We start from the raw sequence: 24,615 nt of genomic DNA, 5'->3' as shown, positions 1-24,615 counted from the left end.
AAGCCCACTTCCACACCCCTCACCCCAGTGAAAGGGTCCATCAGCATCTCTATTACCATTTATTTATCTAACAGTTCACTGTTACTCCATTCACAGCAAGGCTCAGCCTGTCATTGGAGGAGTTGCTCCAAAACATTTTCCGCCTTGCAACATAGATTGGTCATCTCCATGAGTGAATTAATCAAGGTGATTTGGGAATGTTTGGGGGCAGACTTACTCACAGACCCTGTGTATTTTCAGTGTTGCATTGAACCCTAGATCCTTGCTATTCTCATTACAACCAATTGTTATATATTCAAACTGCACCTACCGTTTAGGATAAAATGGATGCAATCTTGTGAACCACTCTGAAATCTTCTTAACAACAGGCAGGAATTAGGATAGAAAGTGAGGCTCAGACTGTTATACCAACAAGATGGCGAAGGGTAATTACACTCACCTATAATGGCAGCAGTCTCCAAGTTTGCAAGGGGAGAGAGACTCTGAGTCTCCCAAAGCACCAAAAACAAGCTAAAGACAATTGTGCTGTAAAATGCCCATTTACTTCTAAGATAAAAGAGAATTTGTGTCAAAAATAGCTAACTAGCAATCCTGTCAGCACACATGTTCCACAGGGAAGAGAGCAGAGAAAGGTACTTTTGATATCACAGGCTTTTTGAATAAGCAAGGAATATGACAAACAGTGAACAGAGAGGGGCATGGTCTCTGTCAATGACATTACTGTAGCCATTAAAAGGTTCCACGTGATTTGACCTGGTATGGTCAGAGGGGAAAATCATCAGAACAGCCCTTACTGCTACTGGGGAATTCAAGAAACTATGAAAACTGAGGAATACACTCAGAGTTGGTCACTTAAAGTATGGTAGAATGGGGATGCAGGAAAATGCTGGAGGTTGACAGTAACTATGAATTGCTTGACAAAACAGAAAATGCAATAGGTAGTAATATACAAGTGAAAGGTTTCCTTCAGTAGTTTAAAGCATAGGCAATGCAAAGTCACAATAGTGCCCGTGGACCATAGGGCTGCTCTCTCATTAGAGACTGAGATGATTGATGGTGTCACCATGTCTCAGGCGAGGCAAAGATGTTGAGAAGGAAAATTCTTCATGGTAGTCTCAGCTATTGTGAAAATTGAACCTGTGTATCATTGTACATTGCATACCAGCCATCTGACTAACCGGGCTAATGGAATTCAAAGAAAAACTGCCACCAAAGTGAAAATAGACTTTAGTCAATGATACTTCCTTTGTTACAGTAAAACCTTATGTCATTCATTCAGCTCGCAACCGGTCATTTTTTTTTAGTAAAAGGGATTCATCTTCATGGAGAATGTAACATTCTGTATGGCTCAGTCCTGAATGCCACCCACTTACCAGCTCCGTTACTGGGGAAGGTTTGGTGGTTAAATAACATCAACATAAATCTTGAACAAAATCTTGAACATTCTACACTTTCCTTTGGTCCCAAATCTTTGTGGTTATTAACAAGTGCAGTACCTCAATCTTGATCCAACCTCAATTAGCAATGGATTACCGTTCTTAAACTGCAGGAAGGATGAAAGATATTACCTGCCTTAGGCTACTGATTTCCCATAATCTGTCATGTAAGAGCTAAAGAATGTGCCAGGATGTTACTAGATACCAGTTGGTATAATGCTGACTACATTCAAAGCTGTGACTCCAAAATACAAACCCAAAGTCAGAATCTGCTGAACAGCTTCTACCAACTCTTTGGGAGCCTGGCACCACAATAAGTTAGAAACTAGGCAACTATCTGGCAGTGAGTGGGAGCAGCTTAGAGGCAGGAGAGGTGATGGGGTGGCAACTTAAAAGAAAAAACATGCATTTTTGGTAAGAAGTCAATGTCAAGTGGAGGTCTCTGTGGTTTAGTCAAGGACTAGTCACAGAACAATTATTGCAGACCCACCCAAGGGAAGCAAGGGAGTGTTGCAGGAAACAGGGCCATTGGCCCATTGTGCTCCATGCTCTTTCAAACAGCTGTCCAATTAATCCCATTGCTGGGTTTTTAAGCTCTTCAGCTGAGTTCTTTGTATAGAAGTGGCAACTTGAGTGAGAGGATACACTCCTCCCCGTTATATTGTACCCCACACCCACCTCACCACCACCACCACCTACCCCAGCTGCTGAGTCCTTTTCCTGAGCGAGTTGAGATGTGGTTCGCCCAATTGCCTCGGTTGGTGTAGTGGCAGGAGACTGGCTTTGCTGCACCAGATCGGGCAGATTGGTGTGGCTGGCAAAGCCGTTACTGTCAACATGGCCAGTCCACTTTTTGTCACCAGAATTCTGCAGAGACACAGAGAGACAGATAGATAGATAGATGGATAGATAGACAGGACAGATGGATAGACAGACACAGACAGGTGAAGCACAAACTGCTAGCTACTGACACCCACATCAGCCAGCCTCATAAATGGCACCATCCCCTCCCTACCACAGCACCATCCCCAATCTAGCGAAGCAAGGGAAGATGGAGGTGAGGAAAACATGTAACAGGCTGGGACAATACCAGGGCTGCCAACTTCACCAGATGAGAGAGAGAAAATGCACTTCCACAAGTGGCTTTCACAGACACAGGACATCGAAGAGAGCGTTACAGCCAATGATTTTTCTATTGCAAATGTGGCAACCATTATAATATCGGAAATGCAGCAGCCACTTTTACAAAGCAAGTTCCCACAAACAGAAACCTGATTTTGAGGAGGTAATCCTTTTGTTTTTGTGATATTGGTTGTGGGATATAGAATGGCCTGGATACCAGGGGACAACTTCCTCTGCTCTTCTTCAAAATAATGATTGTGGAATTGCTTGGGTCCACCTGAGATGGCAGACAGCATTCTGGTTTAACATCACGTTTGAAAGAGAGTACCTCTGACAGTACAGCACTCCTTCAATACTGCGTTAGGAGACTCAGCCTGGATTTTAGGGCGAAGGAGTGGGGTTTGAACCAAAACTTTTCTGACTCAAAGGCAATTGAGCTACAATGGGCCCTTCAACTCCTGGAGGTTTCATGCTCCCACCAGTGGTCATGCAACATGCTTCCTTTCATGATGTTCCATTAGCCAATTGGCTTGTTCTCAGCTGTCAATCAAACATTCATAGCACTAAGACAAAAAAAAAGATTTTTTTAATAGTCCCTGTAATTTTTTTCCTGAGTTCTCTGGAAGATTTATCTTCCAATGCCTGGAGAATTGTTAGTCCCCAGACAACAGAGAGATCAAAATTTAGTGCATAGCTATGATTTAGGTTAGCACAGTGAGTCAATGGTTAGCACTGCTGCCTCACAGTGCCAGGGACCTAGGGTCAAGTTCAGCCTTGGGCGACTGTGTGGACTTTGCACCTTCTCGCCACGTCTGTGTGGGTTTCCTCTGGGTGCTCCGGTTTCCTCCCACTGTCCAAAGATGTGCAGGTTAGGTGAACTGGCCATGAGAAATTGCCCACAGTGTTCAGAGATGTGTGGGTTAGGTGCATTAGTCAGGGGAAATGTAGGGGAATGGGTCTGGGTGGGATACTCTTAAGAAGGTCGGTGTGGATTTATTGGGCCACATTATAGGGATTCTATGATTTGAGACAGAACTAAATGGATCAGGTGGTGTAACTCCAAAGCCAACTGGATAGGCAAGAACTTTAGTCTACTTCCTCAAAGAAGTGTCGACTCTGTTGTGACATGACAGATGTCAAAAAGTAAATAATTCAATAGCATGATAGCATCACTAACATTTAGCTATTGGACAGGAACTGGGGACAGGAGTTTAAAATAACTAAAAGTTTGAATGGTCAATATTTTGGGCAGTTTCTTTTCTCTGAAGGTAATGATGCTTCAGGAATATAGTTGGTATGTTGGGTGATAACTCTCTCCAGGAGGGGTCCAGACCAGCTCCTGACCTGGGCGGAGATCACACCATTAAAAAGGCAAGTTGGCTTCATAGAGAACATGACATCTTCTTGATTGCTTGAGCAGATGAGGAGAGGGAATTGGGGAGAGACAGTGGTCAGAGGACAAACCCCGGCAACATTTTTCCATCTTTGGTCACAGAGTTATCTTTTTTTTTGTTTCTCCCAGGTGTTTTTATGACTGCGTAGGGAAGGACATTGGCTTGAAGTTTGAGTATTCAATTCCATTGTTCTTGCCCTTATATTGTGGTGCAGTGTCAATGGCCTGATCTTGTCCATTAAAGGTTGAATGCTGATAAAATGGCAGCTTCTGACAGGATTGAGCCAAGTTCCAGGTGTAGGGACAATCAAACATTAGGGGAAAAGAAAGGTCCAAGTGCCGGATTTTACCCTTTGATTCAAAATGGAAGGATCAAAGTGATAAGAGGTCACAAAGCTGCATTAGTTGGTGAACAGTAACATGGCAGCAATTTTCCATGAACTGACCAATGAGAGTCTGGGCTTACTGTCCAATTGAGGATGATGGGTGAGCTCTGGACGTCAAGGAGACCTTCTAACATGGAAGAAGCAGCAAGATGCATTCCCAGGGAAGAAAGGGCAACAGACCATCTATGATGAAGCTGCCCCCTCTGCAACTTCTTTAATCTACTCAGCAGCCAGGCCACCAAGAAAGGGAAACCTATCCTCGGGGTGCAGATACAACCTGGGATGAGGGTTGGCCCTCAAGCCTACTTGCTGATCACCTCCCTCACACCTGCACCAAAACCTCCACATTCACCTCCAAGTCATGCACCACCCAGACTTGCAGTTCCTTCAGTGTCAAAATCCTTGAACTCCCTTCCTAACGGCAGCAGTTTAAGGAGGCAGCTCAACACCCCTCCTTCCAGGGCAATTAAGGATGCAGATGTAAATTCCAGCCTTACTACCACTCTGTATCCCAAGAATGGATAATTAAAAATCTTCCTACTTCTTGAAACTGATAGTCAAATTCCAGCCTAGTCAACATACAAAATTGGTCAAGACAAGACCTTTGATAAAGTTTATTTGAATTAATTGCAGGAAAGAAGGGAAAACAGGAGGAACAGAAACAAAGGAAAGATTGATTAAAGTTATCTTGCTCAGCAGTGGTCATGTTACCTGACAGCTTTAGTGCCAAGTATCAAGGCCAGGCTTGTCTGTGGGTGTGATAATCATTGAAGATGAAGAACATTTGAGAGTTTTACACCATGCGTTTAGTTGAAGTTAAATTTAGAAGCTATGTTTCTACATCATACCTCAACTTTTTACTATCGGCCAACAAGGCACAACTTGAGCAATTTGAGAGAGCCCAGTGTTGTGGGATGGAACCAGCAATGGATTGGAGAGGCACATACTTAGTCTTTCACCTTCAACACTTGACAGGAAAGGAGCTTACTTCCATCAACAATCTTTGGACTTGACTGAGCAGTTCAGAATCACAAAGAGTTTGACAGAATAAATGGAGAGAAACTACCCAATGCCAGTTAGATCAGTAACCAGAAGGTACAGATTATAATCCATGTATCAAACAAACCAGAAGGCAGGTGAGGAGAATTGTTTTTTCGATAACTCTGCAAGTTGTGATCTGGAACGTGCTGCTAAACAGGGCTAGACTGAAACAAAATCTATCGGAATTTTCAAAAGTGCATTGGACAAATACTCACAGGGGAAGGTTTGCATGCTATAGTGAAAGGAAAGAGGGGTGGGATTAACTTGGCAACTCCTTAACAAAGCTGACACAGGCACGAATATCTTCTTCCTGCATTGTGTACTCTCTGATTCCTTGGTTGGCACTCCACTTGCCTGAGCCAGTGACAGGTTGCAACTTACGTCATTACATTTCAAGACTAAAATAACATCAGAGAAGCTCTTGCCATGAAGAAGCCCTATAATAGTTGGCAGAATCAATGCAGTGAATGTATGGAACCATACTGGGAGCTCCACAACTACTCCACCACATCCAGCTAGTAAGATCATCTTTTGCCCATTGCCAAAAAAAGGTTACAGCCTCCTATCGAGTAAAAAGTGAGGTCTGCAGATGCTGGAGATCATTCCTGATGAAGGGCTTGTGCCCGAAACGTCGAATTTCCTGTTCCTTGGATGCTGCCTGACCTGCTGCACTTTAACCAGCAACACGTTTTCAGCTACAGCCTCCTATCAATAGGATATTCCATGGATAAGACAATGATAGTTCCACCCCAACTGCCATTGAGAATGGATGTATTCAGGATATTGCAATGAGCAGCAGCAGTTCTTGCCTTTGATCTTTCTTTCCATCTCCTTCAATATTTATATTTTATTTACTCCACCTGTTTCTTTCTTAAATTCAATGCCTTTCTATTCATCTCCTTCTCACTGGTCCTCAAACCCCTCTCTCTGACTCCGTTACCTGCAGGTGATCTTCACTAATGACCACATTGCCTTGCTCAATTTAATTTCTTTTGAAATTATGCAGGTGAATAAATGAAAGTTGGGTTCGTTCCTTCCAGAGCTGTAATTACAAAGTTATTTGGTTTAATTATCTTTTCACACAACCCCAACACCTACCTCCCGGATAATCAGGGTCCCATCTCCTGAAGCATTGTTGTAAAGGTCAGATGGCAGAGCTCCCTCTTGCATGCCCACCAGGCCGTAGCTCTCATTGTACTGCTCGCTGCTAGCTGGTGCAGAGGACGGCCTGCAAGGTAAGGACCCAGACTCAAGACTAGGCAGTTTATTTGCAAAATATCCCAGAGCTGTGGACCCTAACTTCCGCCAGTGACAAAGAACAAAGGGAGTGAGAAAGGAAAGAAGAGAGGAAAGGAAACAGAGAAACACAGGAAGGGAGAGAAAAAAAGAGGAAAGTAAAATGAAGGCAGGAGAGAAAAAGAATAAAAATAAAAGACAAAAAAACCTGAAATTTCAATAGCACTTTTCATAACCTTTCCAAGCAGTCTGTAGCAGCTGTGTTACTCCTGAGGTATTGCCTTGTTGTAATGTTGAAACCATAATAATCAATGTGTATACAGCAAGACCCTATAAACAGCAATGTTAGAGATTTTTGTGATATGCTTAGGAGATAAATGCTGACCAGAACCATGGAGGAATTTCCAGATTCTTCTCTCAAATAGTGCCATGGGATCTTTTACATCTATCTGAAGGGATAGATTGGGTCTTGCTTAAAATTTGCAGTTCAAAGGCAGTACTTCTGAAAACATAGTCCTGCACTATAAGTGGATTTAATGCTCAGGTCTCTGCAGTGAAACTGTAATCCACAATCCCCACTGAATCACAGCTGACTCGTTGTAATTTGAAGCTTTAATACAGTTTATGCAATCATGGGCTTTGCTCATAAACCAGTAATCAACAAGTTAACAAACAAAAGCCATGCTCACAAATGTAACATGCTGTTAAAATGTTGAAACACTGGTAGATTGTGGGCAGATTCACTGAATGGGGACTGTGAGAACTGTGATAACATTCTAATCAAATTATAGGAAGAATGTAATCATGCTGGAGACAATCTGAGGAGATATATGGGGATGTTGCTAGAAATTGTAAATTTTAATGATGAGGAAAGTTTGGATGTTTCTTCGCAATACAAGCGGCTCAGGGGATATTTATTGAAATGTATAAAATTCAGAGGGGTCCAGATAGAATGGCTACAAAGGACTCATTTCTGAATACAGACATCAATACCAAGGTAAAACATTTTAAAGTAATTTGCAGTGGGTTGGGGAGAATTTCTTCCACCCAGAGGGTCACTGTCTGAAAAGGTGGTGGAGATAGAAACATAATATTGCAAAATTAAACAAATTCTGGACATGTACTCAAGCTGGTCTAACCTGATGATCCCTAGGACAAGAACTAGAAATGGCTCTGGGAAGGATAGTTCTTCAGCAGCACAGAGAAAATGGGCCAAATGGTGTCCTTTCAGGCCATATATTTTTGATGCTCCTATCCAAGGTTCAGTTCTTGATCTCATACATGCAATCACTTCAACAGTGATCACATGTTCCATTTTACCCAATTATTACCTTTTTGTTGGGTCTTCCTCACTGCTCCAAGTCTCAGAATTAATTGTGCTGCACTTCCAAACAATTTTTGTAATAATCCTTCAGTTTTGGCCATTGCTAATCAAGTTCCTATATCTTATTGCTCTTGTGGAGATGATGTTGACCTGCTTTTTTGACAAGTGAGTGACTTGCAAGGCCATTTTAATGAAGAGTCAATCCCATTGCTTGGAGCTTACACTCACACATAGGCCCTTTCTGGGAAAGGATCACAAATTCCTTTCTCTAAGTGATATTGTTGAACCAGTTACTTTTTTTTAAGGTCAAAACCTAATTTCATCGTTATCAATGCTGAAATTAGTTTCTCATTCCATGCTTATTTACTTAACTGAATGATGGTATGCTCTGTGTGGGGTAACTGGTATTTAAGACTTCCCTTACATTATCCTTGGAATATCACTGACTGGGACTGTCCCATCCTGTGCCTCATTTTCTGCATCTTCTTCCTCCTCCTCCTCTTCCTCATCCTCACTGCTTTCCAATTCTTCACTAGACGACGAATAGTCAGTGACTTTAATTGGAGGTCGCGATGACTCTTCATTACGAAGCTCCCGCAATTCTTTGGCCAAAGCTGTCAAGTCCTAAGAAAATAAGTAACAAAAATATTGATTAAATAAACTTATCAAAAGCTGGGAAATTAAAATTTCAATCAGTATTCACAAGAAACAAAACGCGAAAAAGCAAAGCTTTGGCATTCAAAGATGGAGAGGTTTTGGCAATCAAAGGCTTTTCTTCAGAAAAGGCTCAAAGCAAGACATCAGGGAGTGAATTTGAATGGGTCATTAGGACGAAAGAAATGTTCTGTGTCAAAGTTGTCAGAAAGCAGCGAGTTTTCCTTCAGATTTTCTCAACAGTTTGTCTAATTTCCAAGACTAACTAATATTTTAGTTAGTTTTGTTTTGGAAATATTTCCACGGAGGCATTATAGTCTGTCAATGGTGCTCTGTTATTTCAATCTTGAACAGCATGTGTATGGGAAGATACAATAGCATGGGGTTATGAAAGATGACAGAAATCAATCACCATTATCTTAGGGAAGGAAGGGATGTTAATGATCACAACGGTTATTTGGGCCAGTCAATCACCCACACAAGGGTTGGAAGGCAGATGTTAGAAGACCGAGGACATGAGGGCAACACAGAGCTTTTGTGTTTGAATCTGTGCAAAATTCCAGGTCCTGCAACTTCAATGAGGTTAAAAGAGGGCCCCATGCAAATAACCTCTTTTAGGTAACCAGTTACTCGCAAGGTACATTTTCTTTCCGCTCCTTTCCTTTGATAGTGATGGAACTCAGTGCTCTCTTAATTCAAAGGAGTCCACACTAAAGATAGCAATCACAACCAAAGATAGGAAAGTTGCTTCTGAATGTGTTGAAAGATATTAGGACTGTGCTATTTGTTTGCTCTACTTTCCCAAAATTCTTGGAAATATGGTCCCATAACATAAGTACAATCTGCCACCAGTGTAAATAACCACAATCCATTCAGAGCTACAACCTTTTGATATAAAGTAGAAGTGTACCAAGTACCAGCATGTCCCAAATCTCTGCACCTAATACCCAGCAAACATTTCCTCTTTTCCTTTGCTAAGGTTGACTCCATGGGACATTGAGGAGACTTGACAAAGTTGTTGATCACCAGCAGGATGTGACTCCTCAGGGGCTGATGTCCATCGTCTTATCTAAGGACCCAATATGTTCATATGTGAGGACCAGCTATTTGATTACATAGGGCATCCTGCATCTTTATGGAGGGGACCAACAGGCTTACAAAGCAACAGAATATGGCTGCATTACAGGGTAACTATTTGAATAATTATACTCAGTATGGAACAGTATGCAAGCATAGAAAAACAGCAGTGCATGGGTTCAAAGGGAGAAAACATTGTAAAAAGGCAAAAGTAATGGCTCTTCACTTAAATGTATATAGTATTCAAAACAAAATTAATGAATTAGTGGCAGAAGTACAGGTTAATGGATGTGATTTTATAGCCACCATGTTGACATGGTTACGAAAAGATCAAAATTGGGAATGAAACATTTAGGGCTATGTGAATTTTTGAAAGGCAATACTGAGAGGCCTGGGTACAGTGGACATGGAGAAGATGTTTCCACTGATAGGAGGGACTAGGACCTGAAGGCACAGCCTCAGAATGAAGGGCCAACCCTTTAGAACTGAGATGAGGAAGAATTTCTTCAACCAAAGAGTGGTTAATCTGTGGAACTTATTGCCACAGAAGGTTGTGTAGGTCAAGTCATTGGAAAGGAAAGGATAACAAAAATGTGTAACTGTAGGTCGATTAGCTTAACATTTCTCATTGGGAAAATGTTACAATCTATAAAGGATACAACATCAGAGCTTTTAGAAATATATCATATGGTCAAGTAGAGTCAGCATTATTTCACGAAGGGAAAAATCATGTCTGACAAATTTAGTTGAATTCTTTGAGGAGATAACAAGCAGAATATATAAAGGGGACCAGCAAATGTACTACATTTTGGATATTCAGAAAGTATTTGGTAAGTTACCACATATTAGGCTGCATGATAAGAGTCTTAGGAGGTAAAATATTAGCAGAAATGGATTGGTTAACTAATAAAAGACAGAGGGTGGGGGCATTTTCAGGATACCAACTTGTAACTACTGCAATGGCTCAGGGATCAGTGCTGTGATGATAATAACATGGATTAGGAAAGTGAATGTACTACAGTAAAGTTTAATGATAACACAAAGATAGATGGGAATGTAACTGCCGAGGATGAATCAAATAGGCTGTAGAAGGATATAGATAGGTGAAACAAGTGGTCAAAATAACTTGGCAGACAGAGTATAACATGAGAAAATTTGAGATTATGCAGTGTGGAAGAAAGAATAGAGGAGCTAAATATTATTTAATTGGAGAAAGACTGCAGAAAGCTGTAGTACAGTAGGATTTGGGAGTCCTATTCATGAATCACAGAAAGCTAGTATTAATTTTCAAGGTTATAGGAGATTTAAATGGACAATTGGCTTTTATTTCAAAAGAAATGGAGCACAGAAATAGGGAGGTCTTGCTGAAACGAAACAAGACACTAGTCAGGCTACACCTGGAATACCATGAACAGTTTTGGTTCCCATACCTAAATACATATACATTGGAATTGTAGCAGCTCAGAGAAGGTTCATTGAGCTGACCCCAGATGTGGAGGGATTGTCTTATGAGGAAAGGTTTAGTAGGATAGGCTTGTGCTCACTGGAATTTGGAAGAAGGTGACCTTATTAAAATATGCAACATTCTTAGGGGGCTGGACAGGGTAGATGCAGAGAGGCTGTTTCTCTTTCTGGGAGCGTGTAGGAGCAGAGGACATAATTTTAGAGTAACGCATGAGAGTAAGGTCCATTTAAAACAGAGATGAGAAGAAATTTCTCCCAGAGGTTAGTGTATCAGTGAAATTCTTTGCTGCTCTGTGTTATAGAGGCTGGGTCACTAAGTAAATTCAAAGTTGAGATTGGAGGCTAAGAAATGTGCATCGAGTAACTCACCTCCTGACTCTACAAAGCCTGTCCACCATCAGAAGGCACAAATCAGGAATGTGATGGAATATGCATCAGCACAGCTCCAACAACACTCAAAAGCTTGATAATGATACATCACAAAGCTGCTTGATTAGCACCATATCCACTCTCTCCACTACTGATGTCCAATAGCAGCAATGTGTACCATGTACAAGATGCGCTGCAGAAATTCACCAAGGTTCCTTAGATAGTATCTTCCAAACCCATGACCACTTTCACCTTGATAGACAAGGGCAGTAGACACATATAAATATCACTGTTTGTGTGTTCCCTTCCAAGCCATTCACCATCTTCACTTGGAAATATATTGCCGTTCTTTAAGTGTAGTTTGGTCAAAATCCTTGAATTGCTGCACTAATGATATTTTGGATCTATCTACAGCAGTGCACTGCAGTGGTTCAAGAAGGTAGCTCACCACCTCCTTCTCAAGGGCAACTAGAGATGAGTAATCAGCGCTGGCCCAGGCAGTGACACCCACATGCAATGTTTGAATTATCGATGTTTCATTCTAGCTAAATGATACAGTGTGGGATAGGAGTAGAATTCAAAAAAGAGAAACTATACTCAAATTGTTGTCAATAACATTCCTGCCTATTCTGATTAATTTTCACTAATCTAACCACATCAGTGGTTAGAACCCCTCCGGGGGAGGGATAGGTTAATTATAAGAACTCTTGAGACAAGTTCAGCAATGGGGTATAATATGGATTGCCATTTCTTGAATCAGTATTGAGGAGCAATCTTTTCATTACCATAATAGTCAAAGCTTTCTTTGCTCTCTTGGGTCACATACAGTTTGTGTAATGAAGACATACTTCCTCATAAGCTATTGAAGATTAACACCTTGACGAACATTATTAAAAGAGATGATTTTGTCACTTTCACATTGTTCTTTGTCATATCCTGCTGTGCACAAGTTAGCTGCCACGTTACAAACATTGACAATGTTTTAAGAGGTACTCCCATTGGCTGTGAGGTATATTGGGACAGTTTGAGAGCTGCTGCAGAAATATATATTTTTAAAAATTACAAATTTTGTCTGTATTACTCAGACTTCATGCAGTCACACTGATTATACACGTTAGAATAACTGGTGAATATTGGAATGAGTTACACAACCCTTCATTTAGAATAGGATCAAAACCCATTGTGCATACTACTCAGATTGATATCATTGGCATAACCCCCATTCACAGGCAGTTACTGCTGACCTCTCCCCTAGCTGATGTTTTCAGAGCTCATTGTGGCACTAGACTTTACTCCTGTTTTTAAAAGTGCAATAATATTCTTGCTAACATTTCTGTCCCAGGGTTGCTACAGTGCTCCAGTGAAGTTCAATGTAAGCTGGAAGAACAGACTTCGTTTTCCACTAAGACATATTACAACCTTCAAGGCTTGACATTGAGTTACAAAACAATAATCCACAAAATCTGCACTCCATAATGATCACCCTTTCCTCCCCTAGCAGCCTCCTCCCTCATTGTGTTTTCAGTTTACATGGGGTTGCTCTTTGTAGATTATCTCTCTGCCATTATCACTTACTATTAACATCCATTATTTCTCTTTATTCATTCTCTGTTAAACCTCTTCATGTCACTACCTCGATTCTCCTTAAGATTTTCTCGAACAATGAGCTTTTTAACCAAGATTTAACCAATCCGTTAAGTGGTTTGCCATCACATTATATTTGATAATGTTCTTGTGAAAACCATTAGAGTGTTTTGCTACCTTAAAGTTGCTAAATGAAGGCATCGTTCCAGACTAACATGCAGGAATTGAAATTCTATTTTGTTGGTCTGATTCACTTCAAATTCAGTGAAAACCTTCAGCATTGTCCCAAAGAGTTTCAAACTCAAGTCACTTTGCAAAGCTTGATACAAAAACACAGCAAAGGTGAGTAGATCGTCTTCCACAGCAAACACCACAAACACAACCACATCCAGCATGTCAACACATTACAATTCACACAACACCAAACCACTGGAACACTGAGGAGGCCTGAAGTGAAAATTGGTCAACTGAGCAGCACCTTTAAGTTGTGTTCAGCCTTTGAACAATTGCATGAAGAGCAGGCAGTTGTGGGGGTGGAATTCATGCACAGTTTCAGCAACACAAAAGCACCTGAAGCATCAAAGGTTAAAACACACATAGCCTGTTAGGTCAGAGTAGGCCACTGTGCCTCACACGCAATACATGCAGATGTTCAGAAGCTAGCATTTGCAAAGCGTTAGTCTTACCATTTCTCCCTACATTAGTGACCGAGGGGTCAGCATGCGGAGAGGGTTCAGGGAGAAAGAAAAAAAATAACTACCACACGACTTGGCAAAAGAAAACCAAAAGAAACTCAGAGAGGGTTATTCTGTGAATCTCAGTTATCCTTCGATTGCTCATTAGTTGTCCAGGTTGGGGTGATGAATAGTGTGGAATTCAGCAGAGAACAGTAAGAGAATATGGAAATGATTATCGTATAGCCCAACAATCTGAGCCATTTCAAAAGTTCAGCAAAAGGATTAAAGAGCATGGGAGATGCTTATTTATTACATTCTGGAAAACACAGCCTGAAGAGGCAATGGCAGTAGATTTAGTAATACCTTTCAAGAAAGAATCATAATATGTATTTCAATAGGATAAAAATGCAGAGATATGAAGATACAAAATGGAGAGTGGAAGTAATTAGATAGGCCTTCCAAATAGCCAGCACAGACATGATGGGACAAATGGCCTTATTCTGTGCTGTATATTCCACAAACTAATTTTTTTCAAGGTAATTTTGATTTTGTTGGATTGGCCTAAAATTAAGACCCCAGTCTGAAGACATTCAAAGGATCACAGAGGTTGACACAATGATGCTGTTGTGTTCTCTAATCTTCATCCAGAAATCAACAGAGATTTTTGTTTTAAATTGGAAATACCTGCACTGTTTCTTCAAACTCCAAACACACAACAGGACACCCTGCAGTAATTAAAGAGTTGGTTTCTGCAGAACACAGATTTGAAGGCAACTACCTGGTGCATCTCCCTCAACTGGGAGGGTCAAAGACATCTTCAAATTGGTTGATAAATCCCAGCCATAAAGTGAGAAGACAGAATAAGTTTCCTCCATAGTTTAACCCTGAGTACCACATTGATAGGGTTGCTTTTTTTAAAGAAGCTGTGCCAATCTTAATCCTGCCAAAATACAGTCTCTCCTTGTAGCATGGCCTGAAGAGATGACTGAATGTGCCCAGAACTGCCACAAATTGGTGACTGAAATGTCAATTTCAATTAAAATGAAATCTTGGGCACTGGCTTTAATTGATTACATAGCAGAATAGGATAATCTGTAAGGTTATATGAGATTCTGAGGGAGAGGAGGAGGCTAAATTAATTGGGCTGAAATAGTTTGTTTCCTTAGCTTTGAATGTTACGCATAGGGATTGGGTTGGGAGGAATTAAGACAGTTTATCGAGTGACCATAGCTTGAAAGTGCTAAAGGGTTGAGGAAGCATTGGGGGTGGAGAACGGGATGTGCGACCATCATTAGTCATGTTTTTTCTAGCTGTCTCACACGTGGAACACAGCCTTTTGAGCGAACGGCAAGATTGAATAGTCTGTTACTGCTGAAGTCCTGAATGTGCCAGAGGGCTGCTGCAACCAAGGAAAACTCTCCCAACCCCATTGTCTTGATCCCACTGCCCAATAAAGTTTGAATTTTTGCAAGTTTAACCAGTATTTTATTGGGAGAAATTTCCAGATTTTGACTACACTTCAACACAGAATTATATTATCGAATCCCTATAGTGCAGAAAGGGGCCATTTAGCCCATCAGGTCTGTATTGACCTTCCAAAGAGCATCCCACCCAGACCCAGCCCTATATCCCCAATAATCCATCTAATCTACATATCGAGGAAATTTAGCATGGCCAATCCAAATAAGCTGCACATCTTTGGAATGTGGGAAGGAACCACGGCACCCGGAGGACACCAATGCAGACACGAGGAGAATGTACAAACTCCACACAGTCACCTGAGGCTGGAACTGAACCTAGGTCGCTGCTGCTGTGAGGCAGCAGTGCTAACCACTGAGCCACTGTGCTGCCCCAAAGAAGCAGTTTGTAAAGAGGTTTTCCAGACACTCCCCCCTGAGTTTGCCCTGGCTCTAATCTGATCTTTTGCACATTTGTTGTGGAGTTTTCCACAAGAGGAAATAGCTCCTATCCATCCACACATTTAAATCCTTTAATGATCTAAAATGCCTTTGTTCAATCATCCATAATCTTCCAAACTTATATCATTCAAACCTAGGTTATACAACCAATCTATGCAATTCAAGTTTCTAAGTCCTGATATCATCCTTGAGACTATAACTGCTTATGATGATCACAGAAAAAAAAGTGCCAATTTCCTTTCCAAAATTGCACTGTAGCCGCATTGCTCAAGAACTGAATTAAACCCAGCAGCCAAATGCTGCAAAAAGCATCCAAATTTGGTCTGGATTTATACCTAAATTCCTCTTTTGAATATTAAAACATCAATTAATTCAGAGGACCTGAGGAGATACCCAGCCATTAACACCAAACCACAAGAATCAAGTGCCAGGGAGTAACAGAGAGCATTGGGCTCACCTTACAAGGTTCCCATCCAGTGGTTTTGATGCAGGGAACTGTCAACACCTCGCACCGCTTCCCCAGCCCCCAACCCCACCTGCCAATTCCCCCAACCTGATCTGGACAAACAACCAAATTAACAGTGAGACCTCCATGTCTCTTGCAAACCTTTGTTGGAGATTTACAAGCTTATTAAAGAATCTTGGTGAAGCAGATTGCTTACTTACCACAACAGACCGTAAGATATAGGAGCAGAAGTGGGCCATTTGGCCCATCGGGCATGCTCCTTCTTTAAGTGAGATCATAGCTGATATGATAATTCTCGACTCCATTTCTTCTGTCTTTTCCCCGTAACTCTGGATTCCTTTCTTGGTTTAAAAAAGCTATCTATCTCAGCCTTGAATATAATTAATGATCTGCAACTAAAGACCTCAAAAATAAAGAACTCCACACGTTAATTCACAGCTGCAAGGAAGCGTTTCTCTGTATTTCTTTTTTAAATAGATGAGCCTTTTCCCTGAGTTTACATTCTCTAGTCCTAGACTTTCCACAAGGAGAAACAACCTTTCCATCTCTATCCCGTCAAGTCCCCAAAAAATGTTGCGTTTTTCAGTCAGGTCTCCTCTCATTCTTCTAAACTCTAATAAGCACAGGCTCAACCTACTTGACTTCTCCTCATACGATAATCCCTCCATACCCAGTGTACCGTCTCTAGACTGCCTCCAATACAACGTATCTTTCCTTAGGTAAGAGGACCAAAACTCTTCAGAGTACTCCAGCTGTAGTCTGACTAGTACCTTATATGGTTTTACTAAAACCTCCCTAACTTTTATGATTTGTCACCTTTAAAATAAATAGTCTATTTGCCTTCCTTATGCAGCAAATGGCAGTATCCTGAGTAGTATCAACATACAGATGGATCTAGGCGTACAGGTTCACAGTCCCCTGAAAGTGGCAACACAAAGATAAGGTGGTTCAAGAGGCTTATGGGATGCTTGCCTTCATTGGCCAGGGCACAGTGTATAAAAATTGGCAAGTCATGTTACAGCTGTATAGAACTTCAGTCAGGCCACATTTGGAATATTGTGTACAGTTCTGATTGCCAATTTACCAGAATGATGTGGATGCTTTGGAGAGGGTAAAAAAAGGAGGTTTACCAGGATATTGTCTAGTTTAGAGGATATTAGTTAGGAGGAGACAAACTTGGTTGGTTTTCATTTGAACGTCAGAGGCTGATAAAGTCTGCAAAGTTCTGAGGCATGGATAGAATGGATAGTCAGAGTCCTCTTCCTCGGGTTGAACTGTCAATTTCTTGGGGACATAAGCCTAAGGTAAAAGGAGGAAAATTTAAAGATATAAGAGGCAGATTTTTACATGGAGGGTGATATGTGCCTGGAAATTGCTGCCAGAGGAGGTGGTGGAGGTGAAGAAGACAGCAATGTTTAAGATGCACCTTAACAGATACATGAATAGGCAGAGAATACAGGGATATGGACTGTAGAGAGACAAAAAGTTTTTAGCTTAGAAAGGTGTCTTGTGTCCGTGCAGGCTTGGCTGTGCTGTACTGTTCTTTGTAACATCTAATTCAGCCCGTCACACAAACTAAATCCCAGGTTAGCCATGCTCAGTAACATGGTTATTGGGATTTCCCCCAATGTGTTGTGACACATTTTGACTCAGCAACTTGGAGGGCAGTGTGTTCTAAGACAACCCCTAGAAGATACTGTTGGACCTTGAGGGGCAAAGTGTAGGTCCGACTCAGGGCAGCAACTGTTCGCAGAGAGCTAAGTAGGGAGTTTAATTGCATCAACAAAGAGCAGAAGGGCTACTGTCTCCAAGAAGTAATTATGGGCTGAACCTCTCACCATTATGGTCTGACTCAACACTCCACACAAATTGGGTCCAGAATACACGAAGTTGGTTATGCATGGTAACATTGGTCTCTACCCAGGCAACCCCCACTATACTCATCCTTAATGCACAGACACACAAAGGTAATCCCTCCTTAGAAAGCACATCAATGAATATTTTCATACAGGTTAGTGCATTAACAATGGGAACAAGATAGTTCTGTTGAAATTAAAAGATTACTGGCCCAACCTGACAGTCCCTTCTCAAAATCTCACACTTGTCCTCATATCCAGATTGGAATTTTGGGTTTGCCAAGCTTCCAGAGTGAGCCTAGAACCTTCACGGTTAATCTTCAAGATGCTGTACACATAAATATGAGGCTGTGATGCACTTTGGTAATCCTTAGAATTTAACAGTCTTACTGAGGTTGAGGTGCAGACGGATACAAGAGATCAGACACAGAAATCATTAAAAGCAGTTACGCAGCTTCACAGGGTGGTGCTCCAGTGGTAATGTCACTGGATGAGTAATCCAGAAACTCAGTCCTATTTTTCTGGAGACCTAAGGCCAAGCTGGAATTTGAATTAAATTTAGAAATCCAGTTGGAAAGGGGATTTAAGTAATGGCGATTGTATAACCATTGCCTATAGTTGTTAAAAACCCTAATATCCTGGAGGGAAGAAAATCTGTCATCCTTATCTGGTCTGATCTACCCACAATAGTGTGGAGAAGAGTTAATCGGCCTAGCAGCCACTCAGTTCAAAAGCAATTAGACATGGACAATGAATGCTAACCTTGTCAGCTACACTCACACACCATCAAGGAACAAATTTTGAAAAATGCAGTCCTGTCAATCATTGACGGGGGCATAATATTCAAAAGTAAGAAGTTTATGTGAAACCTTTACAGAAGCTGCTCAGACCATATGGAATATTGTGAACAATTCTGATCTCTACATTATTAAGATATTATGCAGGCACGTGCAAACATACAAATTAGGAAAAGCAGTAGGCCACTCTGCCCCTTAAGGCTGCTCCTAAGATCATGGCCAATCTGATATGGCACAACTAGAAGTACAGAAAAAGATAGACACGGATATTAATGAAGAGGTTGGACTGAACAGGAAAGATTAACCAGCCTGTGATTCATTTAGTGAGAAAGAGAGGCCTGAACCAGATAGAAGTTTTAAGGTTACGTTTTCAAAAAACGAGCTGACCTCTCTCCCTATTTTTCTAAAATTGATTCCACAGGAAGAGACATCACTAGCTAGGTCAGCATTTACTGCCCATCAGAGAGGGCAGTTAAGAATCGAGAGTGTTGTGTTGGAAAAGCACAGCAGGTCTGGCAGCATCCGAAGAGCAGGAGAATTGACGTTTCGGCATAAGCCCTTCCGAAGCGGGGATTCTCCTGCTCCTCGGACACTGCCTGATCTGCTGTGCTTTTCCAGCACCACACTCTTGACTTTGATCTCCAGCATCTGCAGTCCTCACTTTCTCGCAGTTAAGAGTCGACCACATTGCTGTGCATCTGGAGTCCCATGTAGTCCAGGCCAGCTAAGGATGGCAGTTTCCTTCCCTAAAGAACATTAGGCAACCAGAAGGGTATTTCCAACAAATTGACAATGGATTCAATGGTCATCATTAGCATCTTAATTCTAGATTTATTTTTAATTGAATTCAAATTCCATCATCTGCCATGGCGGGAATCTCAGCTGGGTCTCCAGAACATTCCCTAGGTTGCTGAATTAATAATCCAATAATAATACCACAAAGCCATTGCATCCTCCATATATTCCTCTTGTACAAAGACATCGCCTCATGTATAACTATGCACCCTGGGAGGTAGGTGTATAATTACTGGACATTCTGGAACTAAGCTGGAACATTGATAACCATGAGCTCTGAGGCTGGGGTTGGGTGCCAATTTCGAACAAGGGTCTGGTCGCTGAGGGCACCAACATTTCTCCTTTCCAAATCTGATTGGATCGGCGGAGTGGTGTCACCACTCATAGGTGGGAACTGATCTAGCGCCCATAAATATATGAGAGTCATGATTCAATCCAATCGGGAAGTCAGCAGAAATCTTTTTACCCAAACAGACGTGAGAATGTAGACATTGCAACAACAGGGATTGGTTGAAGTGAATAGTATAGATGTAGTTAAAGGGAAAACATGAGGGAATAGAAAGATACAGAGATAAGTGAGACAGGAAGTGGGGATGGAAGGACGATTATGGATAGTAAAACATCGGTGTAGAGTAGGTGGGTTGAATGACCTGATTGCATGCTGTACAATTTATTTAATTCCAAGCAGTGAGAGCAGGCCTAGAAGAAAATTGACATGCATTTCAAAATGTATACCAATCTCACCAAACTCTTCTATTTCTTAATTATGAAATGAATCAGAGCTGGGAATTTATTCAACAAGAGTGACATGTCCAACCTGAGCTGGCCATTCCATTCTCACACCAAAAAAAAGGAACAATATAAAAAGCTCACAATGCCATCATGGTTTGTTTCGAGGTATCATGGTGTGTTCTTTCTGTATGAAAGATGGCACTAACCTCATCTATTGCTTTCTTATAACTCTGAGAAGAAGGCAAAGTTAGTCCAGGATCGAGGCAAGAGAGAAGTCAAAGAAACAAAGAGATAGCAAGAGAGAGAGAGTGAGAGAGAGAGAGAGACAGAGAGAGAGAGAGAGAGAGAGAGAGAGAGAGAGAGAGAGAGAGAAGGTTAAGAGACAAAAGGAAAAAAAAAGGAAATGTTAGTTCAAACACCAAGGATCAGTTCAATCAAAACGTAAATCACAACAATGCTCTGCGTAACAAGTAACTCCAGCAATCCATGTAGTTTTAATGTCCAACAAGGTTACTGATTTAGGGGAAAAATGGGCAAAACCAAAATGGTGCTCGAGTTCATGCTTGCTGGCAGCTGCCTTCATAGCCAAACAGGTCATTTTGATGCCATGCTCCGAGACAGCGCAGATAAAGTGACAAGGCAGTGTGCACACTTCAGGGACACAGAGCGGGTCCTTCTTAGGCTCCTGCCCTGTAGCCCCAGAGCGGGCACTTAATACATCTTCACCGATCACAACAGTTAGTGAATATCGCGAAGTTGGTTGGTGGATGTGAGATTGTAGCGGGGCAGGGTGGGGTCAGTGCAGGTGGGAAAACTTCAGGAAGCCAAACCTAAATTTATTTTGCATGCAACTTCCCACACTGACCAGCAGAGGTGCCTGGACAATAATCAGAATCAGTAAAATCTCAGTTTAATTTCCACCTTACTGGAACCCACATTTTCATATTTGAACAGCCAGTCCAAACTGTAATAAGTTAGACATCGTACAGTCCCTCATGTAGTGCTCTACAGTGCTCCATGGTCAGAATTTATATCCTTTTCTATGGCATGTTTGTGGTGGAATGGGGAAGAGGGGATGGGCAGGGCAGTGGGTGAGGAACCCCACCCCATACCACCAGTGACAGCCTTCCCACTCTGTGGGCAGGGGATTCGCTATATGGCAACCTGTTAAACCCTGTTGGTTTTGCTTGTGGGAATACCCCAGGGGGAGGTGGGGGGTGTGGTTGCTGTCCCTTGTTGAAAGGCAAACAGTGCTGGAACAGGGGTGTGCCCTCCCCCTGCCAGAATGGGAGAGTGTCCGAGAAAAGCCACCCTCTTGGGTGCCCTCATGGGTGACTCCCCTTCCACCATCATTCACCTGCTTTCTGCTTTAATCTTGGCCATCTTGGGACTTGGGTGGGGTGTAATACCAGAAGCAACCACAACCTCCTATTGGTATTGTTGAGCAGTAAAGAGCTGCCAGCCTCTGATTAGGTGGCAGCTCTCAGTGGGTGAGATTTCTATCTCAGGGGTCTTTAATCCCATAGATGTTCCTCCACTACCCCGTTAAATGTCTGATATGGAGTTATTTAATATGGCAGACCATACTGAAAAAGAGGCAATTTGAGACTTTTGTTGCTTTCAGGGCAAAACCCCTGGCCCCACTGTTCAATACTGATAGCATATTTTTTTCTCTGTGTTTAATAATAAGTATTTTCACGAATTCATTAAGTTGTTTTCCTTATTGTTCAAAACAAGAGGTTCTTTGAAAAAATCCAGTTCCGTTGGCTACACAGTCACTGGGTCAAGGAGTTGTGTTGAAGCATATCTGGAATCGCACACCACAGGATCAGGCCTTTCAGCCCATCATGCCTATGCTCACGTTTTACGTTCAAACAGAGTATTTGACTATTTCTAAAGCAGAGGTAGATGGACTTCTTGTTAAACAAGAGTGTGAAAGGTTGTAAGGAATAGGCAGAATGTAGTGTAACCACTTCAGCCATGTTGTTGTTTAATGGTGGATCAGACTGGAGGTTCCTAATGGCAGCTAGCTTGTACGTTCACATGCTGGTAAAGAGAGAATGGTTGTGAGTGGAGGAAGGTTGATAACAGGGGCCCCCATGGATCAGTGTGGAGACATCTGCTTTTCCTGATCTATATTAATATCGTAGACCTGGGTGGACAGGGCACAATTTCGAACCCTGTGGATGACACAAAAGCAGGAAGGGTTGGGAACTGTGAGGAGGAAAATGATTGACATCAAGAGGGCAGAAAGAAGCTGATAGAAAGATGGCTATATGACCAATGCAAATGAATACAGTGAAGTATTGAATGACATATTTTATTATAAAGATTGGGGAGAAGCAATATTAGATATGAAGAATGCAATTCTAAAGGCAATGCAGGAGCAGAGAGCCCTGAGCATATTGTGCGCAGATCATTAATGGTGGAATGGTAGAAACTAATGAATTAATGATAGAAACTAATAAAGCATCGAATGAGCTAGGCTTTACTAATAGGTGCATAATGTACAAGAGAAAAGAGATTATTATACAACCAAGGAATAAGAATAGGCCTGCTCCACCATTCAATAAGATTGTGGCTGATCTGACTTTAACTTCAATTCTACATTCCTGCATACGCCGGATAATGTTTCAACCACTTGGTTATCAAGAATCTATCTACATTTACCTTAAAAACATTTCAAAATTCTGCATTCACTGCCTTTTGAGGAACCTTCATTAACTTACTCCAAGTCTTTATAAACATTGGTTCAGCCTGAGTTGGAGGGGGTGGTTCGATTTTGAGCACCACACAACAGGCGCTATGTGAAGGGAGAGAGGGCAGATTGTCCAGAATGGTATCAGAAAAGATGGATTGGAGAAGCTGGGGTCTTTATCCTGAGAGGAGAGAGAAGGTCAAGGCAAAACTTGATTGATCAAACTCATGAAGAGTCTGGACAGAGTAGACTGGGAGAAGACGAGTGCAAAGACCTAGAACTAGTGGGCACTGGGTTAAGGTGGTTGGTAAAAGAACTGGTGGCAACAAAGGGAAAACCTTCTCATGCAGTAAGAAGTTGTCTTGGAGCTGGAATGCACTGCCTGAAATTATGATAGAGGCAGATTCCTGGAGTGGCCAGTGGTGTAGTGGTAATATCACTGAACTACAAATCCAAAGACCCAGACTAAAGCTCTGAAAGTGTGGGTTTGAATGCCACCACAGCAGCTGGTGAAACAAACATTCCCATTTGTAAAATCTGGAATATTGGGATGGTGAAGAAAGTTATCTGACAGTACATCAGAATCTTGATCAACTGGGCCAGTAGGCTGTAGATGGTAATAAATGCAAGGTGTTGCATTTTGGTAAGACAAACCAGGGCAAGACTTACACAGTTAATGGTAGGGTCCTGGGGAGTGTTGTTGAACAGAGACACCTGGTGCAGGTGCATAGTTTCTTGAAAGTGGTCTCACTGTTGGACAGGATGGGAAAAAAGATATTTGGCACACTTGCCTTCATCAGTCAGAGCACTGATACAGGAATTGGGACATAATATTATGGCTATACAAAACATTGGTAAAGCCACATTTGGAGTACTGCACATAATTCTGACTGCCCTGCAATAGGAGGGAAGGTGAGAAGGGAAAGATTTAAAAAAAGGGACCTCTGGGGCAACCTTTTCACACAGAGGGTGGTGTGTATAAGGAAAGATCTGCTCAAGGAAGTGGTGGAGGCATGTACAATTACAACATTTAAATGACTTTGGGACAGGTACATGAATAAGAAAAGTTCAGAGGGACATCTACCAAATGCAGGAAAATGGGACTAGTTCAGTTTCGGAAATCTGTTTGGCATGGATGAGTTGGCTGAAGGGCCTGTTTCTGTGCTGTATGACTCTCCACGTGGCCAGTCTCTGTAATGGTGCCAACGAAATTATCATTGTAAAAACCCTTCTGGTCTAAGAATGTACTTCAAAGAGGGGAAATCTACAATCCTTACCAGTCTGGCCTACATGTGACTCCAGACCCACAATGACGTGGCTGACTCTGAACCGCTTTGAAATGGCTTGGCAAGTTACTTCAGTTCAAAGACAATTATGGATGGGCCTTGAAAGAGCAAGTCAGTGATTCGTGGTTTTTAAAAATTAAAAGAGTTGAATAAGATCCTGAACAGAAAACAAATTTGCTGAGCTACAAGGAAAATATAGGACTAGGCAATTTACTTTTGGCAAGAATTGCCTGGACAGAATGGGCTGAATGAGCTCCCTCTGATTCTATGAGGCACCAAAAGCGATATATCTGAAAAGGAAAA

At 41.7% G+C, this 24,615-nt stretch overlaps 1 protein-coding gene across 8 annotated transcripts in view; it reads right to left on the bottom strand.

Annotated features, from left to right (window-relative positions):
• The window catches only part of LOC132821811 (traf2 and NCK-interacting protein kinase-like), a 240,745-nt gene that overhangs the window by 16,012 nt on the left and 200,118 nt on the right, over nucleotides 1-24,615 (bottom strand). For 7 of the 8 annotated variants that reach the window (XM_060834625.1, XM_060834630.1, XM_060834629.1 and 4 more), the window contains 3 exons: nucleotides 8,363-8,562; nucleotides 6,477-6,606; nucleotides 2,136-2,303 (listed from right to left, as the gene is read on the bottom strand). In XM_060834625.1, the coding sequence (XP_060690608.1) occupies nucleotides 2,136-2,303; nucleotides 6,477-6,606; nucleotides 8,363-8,562 (498 nt within the window). The remainder of the gene's footprint in view (nucleotides 1-2,135; nucleotides 2,304-6,476; nucleotides 6,607-8,362; nucleotides 8,563-24,615) is intronic. The other variant, XM_060834628.1, reaches the window with a different exon arrangement.

Source organism: Hemiscyllium ocellatum, chromosome 13 (assembly GCF_020745735.1).
Source record: "Hemiscyllium ocellatum isolate sHemOce1 chromosome 13, sHemOce1.pat.X.cur, whole genome shotgun sequence".
Lineage (NCBI taxonomy): Eukaryota > Metazoa > Chordata > Chondrichthyes > Orectolobiformes > Hemiscylliidae > Hemiscyllium > Hemiscyllium ocellatum.
Note: the sequence above shows the minus strand (reverse complement) of the source record. Positions and strands in the feature narration are given on the sequence as shown.